The following is an 11,113-nucleotide window of genomic DNA, read 5'->3' as shown; positions in this document are numbered from 1 at the left end:
CAAAACAAAAAAGAGAAAGAAGAATATAAAAAAGAAAAAGAAAGAAAAATAAATAATTTTATAATAAATATACAGTACACAAGACTAGAGATTTCTACAGCTTTCGTATATTATATTGCACAATTTAGGACGAAATTATATTAAAAAACAACTAATTTTCATAAAAGGAATGGCAAAAATAATGGAGAAAAATATGTAATTGTCTTAAGATGGAATTATCATGGCTGCTCAGTGTTCAGATGTTTAGTCGGTTGTTCCAAATGTCGTCTTTGCGAAGAAAGCCAAAACAATCAAATTATAAATTTGTAGACAACTTTGATTAGAAGATTATTGTTGTAAACGTTTAAACTTGCCTAGTTTAAGGAATTCTCGATTTTTCATTTTTTTGAGAAAACAATTTTAAGAAAGTATTTTTCTAAGGAATATTCAATGTTCAGCCCAATCTTCTTCTGGGCACTCGAGAGTTTATCGGCGGCGACCCTCCCTCTTCAATCTACAAGATAAAAACATTTATACGAGATGTTCTTATAACACTGGACAATTTAGAGAATTTATGAATAGCAAAAAGTGTATAAAAAAGTAAAAATTTTGATGTAAAATTTATTTGATTTTAAAGGTTTAAAATCAGCAGACCACATTTTTTAAATCCCCAAAGGATAAAATTTCCGTTGAAATACTTCAAACAAAATGCCGCGTTAATCAAATATGATATAAAATTCGCCACTTAATGTTTTGGGACACCAGCTTTACTTTCAAACTCATTGAAGGATATAGAAATCAAGTAATATCAAACATGATTTTGTAGATATTGTAGAGGATATGAAAGATGATTATGAAATCCGCAAATCAGTAGACTCGGATCCTGGAACTAGAGAAGACCTACTCAACCTCTAATACATTCGTTATTTATCATGTATTTACCACTAGAAGCAATAAGTGTACTTCTAAAGTGGTGACCCCAGACGACAAACGAACCATGGCAGAAAACACAGCCTCCTGGTCAGAACCAGCTCAAGAATTGGACGAGGATATGACAATCTCAAGCTTAAACTTCTTATCCACGAATTCACTATTTTTTCATCCTACCAGCTATTCCTGGAGCTACTAAGCTAAACCTCAGCTACTCCTGGAGCTAATAAGCTAAACCTCAGCTACTCGTGGAGCTAATAAGCTAAACCTTAGCTACTTGTGGAGCTTATAAGCTAAGCCTCTGCTACTACTGGGGCAAATAAGCTAAACCTCAGCTACTCGTGGAGCTAACAAGCTAAACCTTAGCTACTTGTGGAGCTTATAAGCTAAGCCTCTGCTACTACTGGGGCAAATAAGCTAAACCTCAGCTACTCCTGGAGCTAATAAGCTAAACACTTCAACCCTTCAGAAGGTAATCAGCTACACAGCTACTCCCAGAGCTAATCAGCTAAACAGCTACTTCTGGAGCTATCAAGCAACTCAGCTACTATCTTTAACCTACTCGTAGATATTCTGGACGCCAGTTCTCTACAGGTTGAATCTATGCCGCCTAGCCTTCACTACAACAGATCTCTTTGAATGGCCACTGGCCAGCCTTCCACAAGGTTGATCATGACGTGGGGAGGGGGCAGATCAGAAATTCACAAACACCCAATTGTTAATAATGATCTATCATCACCAGAACTCTTTCTACTCCTTTTCCGTAAACACTTACTAGGAGATAAGTATCAGTCTCGACTCTCTGTAGAGGATGAAATCCCCAAAAGAGGATTATGAAAACCTGAAAAGCGCAATTAAGTAGAGTCGGATCCTGAAACCAGAGAAGACCTGCTTAACTTCCTCTCCTTTTATACACTCGTTATTTACCGATTACCATGTATTTACAACTAGAAGCAATAAATGTACTTCTAAAATATATAATTTTTTTTCTTACGCACCTCCGAAATGACTCTGGCCGCCCATTCTGTAGTGATGCTGACTTTATCATAAAGACGAGGTCTACCCCCAACCTTGCCACACCCTCTCCTCCAGCTAGACACGCCTACTAGGTGCCACTCCCCTCCAGACTAAACAAACAAAAAGTATTAAGATCAAACTAAAAAACTTGGTTATTTGTTAAAAAATTTACAAAATTTACAAATTTTACTCATAAAGTTTTTAAATCAAAGAATTTTTTCATATCAGAAAAAAGGTTTTTTTTTACCTGACAAACAAGTCCAGCCCCTGCTACAATATCTCCCTGACATTCATCTGAGCTTTCAGTACACAGGCTGTTCACGCTAACCTAAGGAAAAGAGGCTGGAATTTCTCCTTAAATACAAACTAGGAACCCTTGAAATGATAGGAGAAAATACGGGAAAAGATATTCTCCTGGAGAAATCTATAAAATCTTGAACCTACCTGCATCAGATGAACAAAGTCCTCCAACACATTAGTTTAATATAAGTGTGGTGAAAAAATCTTCTTACTTCTAAAATGTTTGTTTTAGGATTTTATTTATTTGTTCTATAACTTTGTACGTTTTAACCTGAAGGTATACTCATATCTTTTCAATGGAGTTTTAACTAATTCCAGTCAACCTCAATTCATAGCGCTATACGGATCCACAAAGATAATATCAGATTAAAAATGACATTTTCGTTTTCTTGTCTGAAAAGATATCTTTCTTAAATTCCTTCCTTTTCTCCATGCTACATAAATCTTGTCCCCTGATAGGTTTTAAAGAATTCAGGTCGTCATGAAAAGTCTCATTATTTGTGAGTAACCCTGTAAATATCTATAATTTACCTCTGAATGGTTTGTAAATAACCCTGTAAATGTCTATAATTTACCTCTGAATGGTTTGTGAGTAACCCTGTAGGCTGTAAGTCTATAATTTACCTCTGAATGGTTTGGGAGTAACCCTGTAAATATCTATAATTTACCTCTGAATGGTCTTCACATTTCTCCAATCCAACTCTAGTTAGATCTACAGGTCGCATGATATCATCCTTTACAGATACAAGAATATTGGACAGATTCAAGAATATTAGACAGATTCAAGAATATTAGACAGATTCAAGAATATTGGACAGATACAAGAATATTGGACAGATACAAGAATATTAGACAGATTCAAGAATATTGGACAGATTCAAGAATATTAGACAGATACAAGAATATTGGACAGATTCAAGAATATTGACAGATTCAAGAATATTAGACAGATTCAAGAATATTAGACAGATTCAAAAATATTAGACAGATTTAAGAATATTAGACAGATTCAAGAATATTGAACAGATTCAAGAATATTAGACAGATTCAAAAATATTAGACAGATACAAGAATATTGGACAGATACTTGAATATTAGACTGATTCAAGAATATTAGACAGATTCAAAAATATTAGACAGATACAAGAATATTAGACAGATTCAAGAATATTAGACAGATTCAAGAATATTCAAGAATATTAGACAGATTCAAGAATATTAGACAGATTCAAAAATATTAGACAGATACAAGAATATTAGACAGATACAAGCATATTGGACAGATTCAAGAATATTAGACAGATACAAGAATATTATACAAATATGACAAGATATAACCAGCTATAATTAGATATAACCAGATATAAAAAGATATAACCAGAAATAACCAATATCACCAAATATAATCAGACATAATCACATATAAGCAGAAATAACCAGATATAACCAGATATAACCAGATATAACCAGATAAAATCAGATATAACCAGATATAATCAGATATAACCAGATATAACCAGATATAACCAGATAAAATCAGATATAACCAGAAAACATTGGAATAGGATGATGAATATTTGATGTTGTTACAAAGCAAACACTTCTTGATGAGCTATTCATCGAAATAATTTATAAAATGTCGTCTTGACAATTTTTTAATGGGTTTTATACTTTTTTATGTAAATATTAGTATTTGCGAAAATAAATAAATAGCCATGAATTTGCAGGAACAGTTTTCAAGAGCTCCATATAATTATTTAATTAAAAAACTAAATATTTGCCACATTCCATTATCAGAAAGTGAAGAATACGACATTTGATGAATTGTTTCGATGATGGCTTATTTAGGGTTTAACTATACTTAGTTAAATGGGTCTATTTATATTGTACAATTGCTTTATCTCGTGCTCATTGGACTTTTAAAAGTTTTATCTTGAATCTCAACTCTTCAAGTCCTCTTTCTTTTCAAGAGTTTTCTGGTTCTCACCGTATCTATATATAAATTTGGCTTGTCTGTCTGTTTGGGTGTTTGTTTGTTTGTTTGTATCCAATAAACGTCAAAACGGCTGAACCGATCGGGCCCACATTTTTTTGTGGGACATCACGTAACCACAGGGAAGGTTTATAAATGATAAAAATTAAAAAAAATGTGTTTTAAAGGTTTTCAATTTTATAAAAAAATTTAAATTCTTGAAAATCCGCGAATTTTTTTTTAAAAATCCGCAAAATTTTTTTCTTCTTTGTTTTAAAATGTAAACAAAAAGAACATGTTCACAATTTAAATAGAAGATGGGCGCGAAGCACCCTAAAAGCCTAGTAAAGTATATATTACCTTAGAATCCCAGCCCAAGCTGTAGCATTCAGTTTCGGGATCTTTCGTCCATTCGTCGCTAGATGGCAGACAAATCGGCCGTGCAAAATCTAGATGTTAAAATGCCATTTTTAAAAAATGTATTATCATTCTTAGTATATTGTCATCATTGGAAAAAAAGCATTAAAGTTTTGAATAAACATATTGTTTATGGCCAATGCTTGATCCCTCAATACAGGGAATGACTATCACGGGACATCAATGAGGATTAAACTAATCTGTAAATCTTCTGAAGATGGAGATCAACAGTTAATCCCAGGATTCACAATACAAAAGTTCTGACTCCTGAGTTCCGACATCTTTAAGTGAATATAGAATATCAAGCGACCCACGAGTCACCACCCTCCAAATTGATAATTTTTTAAATTTATAGCAGTACCTTTAAATCTTTGACTGATGAATGAGATATCCTTGAGTTTTTTTACTTAAAATTGATACTTTTTCATTGCTGCATGCTCAGTCAAAGGTTAAAAAGGTACCATTGTGAATCTGACATACAACTCTTGAAATTGAGTGTCAACTAAAATTACGTCGGCGTGACGCTTGTTAGCTTTTACATTTTGACTTGGGTTCATCATGGCTGCGGTGCAGCATTATAGACAGTTTGGGAGAGAATATGGAATTTGTGTTTTAAAAGGATATTAATCAAACAAGAGGAATGAACACGATGAACACAATGAAAACAAGGAACACAATGAACATAATGAACACAATGAACACAATGAACACAATGAACATAATGAACACAATAAACACAATGAACACAATAAACACAATGAAAACAAGGAACACAATGAACACAATGAACACAATGAACACAATAAACACAATGAACACGATGAACACAATGAAGACAATGAACACAATGAACACAATGAACACAATAAACACAATGAAAACAAGGAACACAATGAACACAATCAACAACGACTCCTTCTATCCAAGGAAAGAAACATGGTGGAATAATCTATTTATAAAAAAAGTTTTGAATTATCAACTAACCTGAGAATACTATTGGTTCTTCTAGTTTAAGAATTACAATATCATTCCCTTCGACAGGACTTTTAACCATTCCAACTATTCGTCTAAATGTAATTTAATTTTTTTATAGATTTTATACCATTGAAAATATTGTTTCTTAATTCCCCCCTCTTCTATTCTCTTCCCCCTCCCACTCTCCCTCCTTCTCCCCCTCACCCTCTCCCCTGAAATGTTTGATTATCTACTTACCTATTTTGCTCCCAGGGTGCTCTGCTTGATAACCTGACTGAACCAACTGATGCCTGCCATTTAGCTTTGCTTTGCCTGAAAAATAGAAAAATTAAAATAATTTTTTTTTATATCTTTTGTATTTTGACTACGCCGTTTCGGGAAGAACTTCTCCATAGTGTTACATCTTTAGTGTTTCTCAATGTTTACCTAAACTTAGCCTGAAACTACAGTTCCAAGTTTCACCGCTAGGTTTCTCTGGCGTCAAAAGTAAATATTGACAATGAACAAAAATATAAATGCATTGTCCATTATATTGTTAAAAAACTCTATTTTGAATATTAGCTTTTTAAGTATTGGATTTTAAAAAAATTATATTGCATTTTTGGTAATACTTCATGGTTTCTTATGTAATTGGAAATCATAAGGTCCCCCAGTTTCATCTTCCAGGTACAGATCCTTCTAATGTTCAACGGGACATGATGAATAGGTTTTACAGTTAGCTGACTGAAGCTTTCTGCTGAACTTACGTTCGCAAGCAAGTTAAACCTATCTGATCCCCATACATTGGATTAATTATATCAAGGCCTAATGGTCATTAATTGCTTCATAACAGTTATGGTGATCTCGTTATTGGTTACAGGGTAATTCGGTATACATGGGAATTGAGTGACTATTTTGATATCGTCTTTGTAATTTTTTTTTGATTTGGTATGGTGATACCTGCTAAGAAGCTGTAATTCGTAGATTTTTCGTGCGCTAGCGCTAGTTTAGAATTTGTTTGCATTCTGTTGTATACTTAAAATAAGAAATTCCTGTTTACAAACACAGTACATTTAATCGTTCCACTTAACTTTTAATCTTGTAGAAATGTTACAGAACATCTTAAACAACGCTTAGTGAGGGGAGGAAGGCAAACCACAACAATTCCTAGTCCGAGCCACATTCTCCTCATTTTCTCATCCGATCCAACTCGAAATCCTCGTTCTTTCAAAAATATTTTTTTATGTGTCCAATATTTCAAGATGAGAATATTTTTTGAAAATCTGGCCACGTTAGGGCATAAATCATGATTAGACTGAAGTTTTGCAATGATTTTATAACATTGGAATCTTCAAATCCACGAGAATGATATTTCAAACTTTATTTAGGTTAAAACTAAAACCTCTCCTACCTCCAAAATTGCTATCTTTCATAATTCAAAAATTATATTAAAGTATTAACTTGAACATGGTCTATAATTTTTCCATTTCAAATCAATCCATATAAAAAAATCATTGATTTCTGATATATTTACAGTTAAGGCAAATTTTTGTTCTCGTACCAAGAAAGATCACTTCTGCCTGTCACACGATTATATTCAAAGGAGAAAATAATGTTTAATTAAAATTATTTAAATTATTTGCTATAATTTATCCGTCACAACCCTATGAATTCAAACAGTAATTAAATCATTAAGATAATGTGGGCAAAAAAGTGTAAGAATAGAAACAGTTTTAATTGAATTTCATAATAACTTGCGGTATTCTACGAGAAAAAGGACTACTGCAGACAGATGCTTATTTGTAGAACATCGTTTTGGGAGCATATACATTTTTTCACAAATTTAAAATTTGTAAGAGAAAATTTCATTTATTTCATTTATTCCCTAACGTGGCCGGATTTTTTGAAAATGTTCTTATCTCCAAGGATTGGACACTTAAAAAATATTTTTGAAAGGACGAGGATTTCGAGGTGGCTCGGAAGAGAACATGAGGAGAATGTGGTTTGGACTAAGAATTTTTGTGATTGGTCTTCCTCCCCTCGATTAGCAGATCAACAGAACAGCTTTTTATCGTTTACATAAAATATACTCTAGCACCAGACGTAACTTTATAGTGAACGTTGAAAATAATAGGTTCTACAACGATAATTCTTCACATAGAAACAAAGACGATTTCAAATTCGTCACTTAATTCCCATGTTATTGGAACACCCTCTAAATAATCCTGGATCTCTAGGGAAGCCGATATCCAATGTCTGCATACCCTATCCTAGTAGCACGGTCTTTATCCCAGCAAGCTGGGACTTTCAATCACAATTTGCACAATTTGACCAAAAAAATCGCTTTCTCTCTTTTTTACCTTTTTTTGTCGGCGGATGCGTTTTAATTAGAAAATAAAAAGCAAGTGCAAACTTTCTTGCCGTTTTCTTTCTTTTTTAAAATCTTTCAAAATCTTCCAAAATCCATAATGAAACCGTGAGCTGCCGCCAAAGTATTTTTAGCTAGCTATTATTACTATAGAGCTTGTAGATTGAGAGAACTAATATTTTTTGCGTAATGTCCTCTAAAACTCAAAAAACATGTAGCAAAAAATTATTATCATATTCACCCTTGGAAACAAGAGGCCGTTGACATCACCCATTGGTTTTCTATTAGAGTTCCATCACATACATGAACCCCTTCACGTAGCAGGGCAACCTAGAATATACAAGCACGTCAAACTAGAGTAAATTTCACGTAGCAGGGCAACCTAGAATATACAAGCACGTCCAACTAGAGTAAATTTCACGTAGCAGGGCAACCTAGAATATAAAAGCACGCCTAACTAAAGTAAATTGACCGGAAGATGGAATTATTTTTTTGTTTTTAATAATAACTCCTTTCATTGAAAAGCTATTGAGAATAACTAAACTGTTTTGAATTTATAATATAAATATGTATTCAAATAAATATTCTTGTGCATACAATCAAAACTAGAGGAGCTACGAGGTCATAAAGTCGTACCAGTGATGTCACATAAATTTTACCTTTCTCCTTCTGTCTAGTTTACAGTTAAATTTAATTATCCAATTAGAGGTCGAGAGTTTTACGTGGATTATGTTAATCTTGGTATCTTTATCTTAATATCCAATTAGGGAACTTTTAAACTTTAGAATAAAGGCTTCCGCCAATTCAATACATCACCTATAGATTGATTAACAATAACAGATAGGACACTAGATGTCGTCTTTTCAAGATTTAGGTGTTTTTTTTGGTTCACAATAACCCTGAGGCAGAATGCTCTCTCTCTGTCTTGTAATTCAACGCCACACGCGCCTAACTCCTTTGGGCTTCTGCCTCCTCGAGTTATTGAAAACGATAAACCCCTAAATCATGAAAAGTCAACATCTAGTGTTCTGTCTGATTTTGTTAATTAATCTATGACAATTGACACCATCACTTGATATCGAAGAGAAATCAAATATATCCGTTATAGGTTTGTATAATATAAGATGGAGATCAAATATATCCGTTATAGGTTTGTATAATATAAGATGGAGATCAATACAACAATACAACAGTTCTGATTTTAGATGAAAGTAGAAATAAAGCAGTGGATTTTCTTAAACACTTGAAAAATTGAAATCTAGTATTATATGTTATGTGGAGATATATTCTCAAATATTTTTTTATTTCTCAAATTAGTCAAATCTCTACAGTTTTGATTATAATTTAATAGTTCAAATCAAAGATNAATATTATTTAATATTATTTTCTGATGTTGACCTGCCAAGGCCAGTCTCCATGAACAACTGGGTCTGAATTATTTCTTCCATCTTGAGATCGTCTTCCACATTCAAGATTGCGGCATTCGAGCCGCAATACCGTCTGAGACAAAAATAAAAATGATTGTGACATTTTTAAGAATAAATGATTAAATAAATAAATGAATTTGTGTTTAGTTTGAAAATCATTGGGTCTCACTGAACATAAGTAATAAAAAGTCATCTCGTTTTAAAAAACAAATATTCCGGAGTTTAGAAACAAGACTTATAGCAATGATCAGAAAAAAAAACAAATATTCCGGAGTTTAGAAACTAAGACTTATAGCAATAATCAGAAAAAAAATATATTCCGGAGTTTAGAAACTAAGACTTATAGCAATAATCAGAAAAAAAACAAATATTCCGGAGTTTAGAAACTAAGACTTCTGGCAAAAATCAGAAGAAAAACCCTAATTTCCCATTGTTTTCCAAAATGTGGTCTGCCTTTTAAGCACTTTCAAATTAACCAGAGATACAGGGTGTCCCACGAAACATGACAGCTGTAAATAGTTTAGAATGTCTTCTTCAATAATTTGTTTAATTGTTAAATACCAAAGACAATAATAAAAATTGTCATTGTAAAATTCATTTCCAAGTAAAATATATTTGAGCAACAGATTTTTTAAACGAAATAAACTGCATAAAGCCTTTACTATCTAATACAGTGCATGGAAGACGACATTTAAAACAATTTACTATGTTTCGTGGGACGCATAGATGATAGATTGCGCATAAGACGACATTTTTCATCTTAAAAGATATAAATGTACAGAGATGTTTTGAAGATATTCCCATTATATAGATTAACTAGGTCGGTTGTGAACATTGGCTGTTCTTATGTCATTGAGTACTTGTGGTGTACATGAGTTCTGTAGAGAGAAATTTAAGTTAGTTTAGTCCTTCTCATGTCTTTCTTCAGTTCTCGTCAATATGATATATTGCTCAATGAAATAATTTGATATTCTCAAAATAAAATTCACTCCTGAGTGGTTTAATAATTATGAAATCCATTAAAACACCAAACCACCCCGCTTATCATTGAAGTACACTTTGACCCCTAGAAGCATGAGTTCGCGGACTGTACAATTCTTGGTGATTTTGCGTACACAAGCTATCTATGTTTGTTTTTTATCTATGGTGGGACGTATGAAGAATTTCATTAAAATTTATTTTTTCAAGAAATCTCAGATATGGCTTTTTGAGCTTTTTAATACACACTTTGTTATCAAAAAGTTGTCAAAGATCAAAATTGAATTTGCTTAAGTATCTCAATTAACATGTTTAGCGGGACACTTTGCTTAAGTATCTCAATTAACATGTTTAGCGGGACACTTTGCTTAAGTATCTCAATTAACATGTTTAGCGGGACACTTTGCTTAAGTATCTCAATTAACATGTTTAGCGGGACACCCTGCATGAAAAATTAAAAATTTAAAATTATCAAGGATAGCCTTGTAATGTTTGTCTACGTTTCCAACCTTTCATTTAGACATTTTATGCACATTTTGTTTGTATTTTGTACACTTTAGACACACTTTTTCTACGCATTTTGTAAAAGTTTTACTCAGTTCGTTCACATTTAGTACACATTCGTACACATTAAGTACACATTCTTACACATTTAGTACACATTCGTACACATTTAGTACACATATTAAACACATTATTTTGTAAAATATTTTGCACACATTTTGTACACATTTTATATACATTTTTAACACATTAATTACACACTTAGAA

At 32.6% G+C, this 11,113-nt stretch overlaps 1 protein-coding gene across 1 annotated transcript in view; it reads right to left on the bottom strand.

Annotated features, from left to right (window-relative positions):
- Positions 1-379: 379 nt before the first annotated feature.
- The window catches only part of LOC111704743 (uncharacterized), a 53,328-nt gene continuing 42,594 nt past the window's right edge, over positions 380-11,113 (bottom strand). Inside the window, exons 22-30 of the mRNA XM_023477076.1 lie at positions 9,336-9,437; positions 8,179-8,267; positions 5,828-5,902; positions 5,600-5,682; positions 4,559-4,647; positions 2,895-2,960; positions 2,174-2,254; positions 1,908-2,036; positions 380-493 (exon numbers count right to left, since the gene is read on the bottom strand). Coding sequence (XP_023332844.1) covers positions 434-493; positions 1,908-2,036; positions 2,174-2,254; positions 2,895-2,960; positions 4,559-4,647; positions 5,600-5,682; positions 5,828-5,902; positions 8,179-8,267; positions 9,336-9,437 — 774 coding nt within the window. The 3' untranslated portion in view covers positions 380-433. The remainder of the gene's footprint in view (positions 494-1,907; positions 2,037-2,173; positions 2,255-2,894; positions 2,961-4,558; positions 4,648-5,599; positions 5,683-5,827; positions 5,903-8,178; positions 8,268-9,335; positions 9,438-11,113) is intronic.

This window comes from Eurytemora carolleeae, unplaced genomic scaffold, assembly GCF_000591075.1.
Source record: "Eurytemora carolleeae unplaced genomic scaffold, Eaff_2.0 scaffold259, whole genome shotgun sequence".
In the NCBI taxonomy this organism is placed as follows: domain Eukaryota; kingdom Metazoa; phylum Arthropoda; class Copepoda; order Calanoida; family Temoridae; genus Eurytemora; species Eurytemora carolleeae.
The sequence above is the reverse complement of the archived record's forward strand: the minus strand, read 5'-3'. Positions and strand labels throughout refer to the sequence as shown.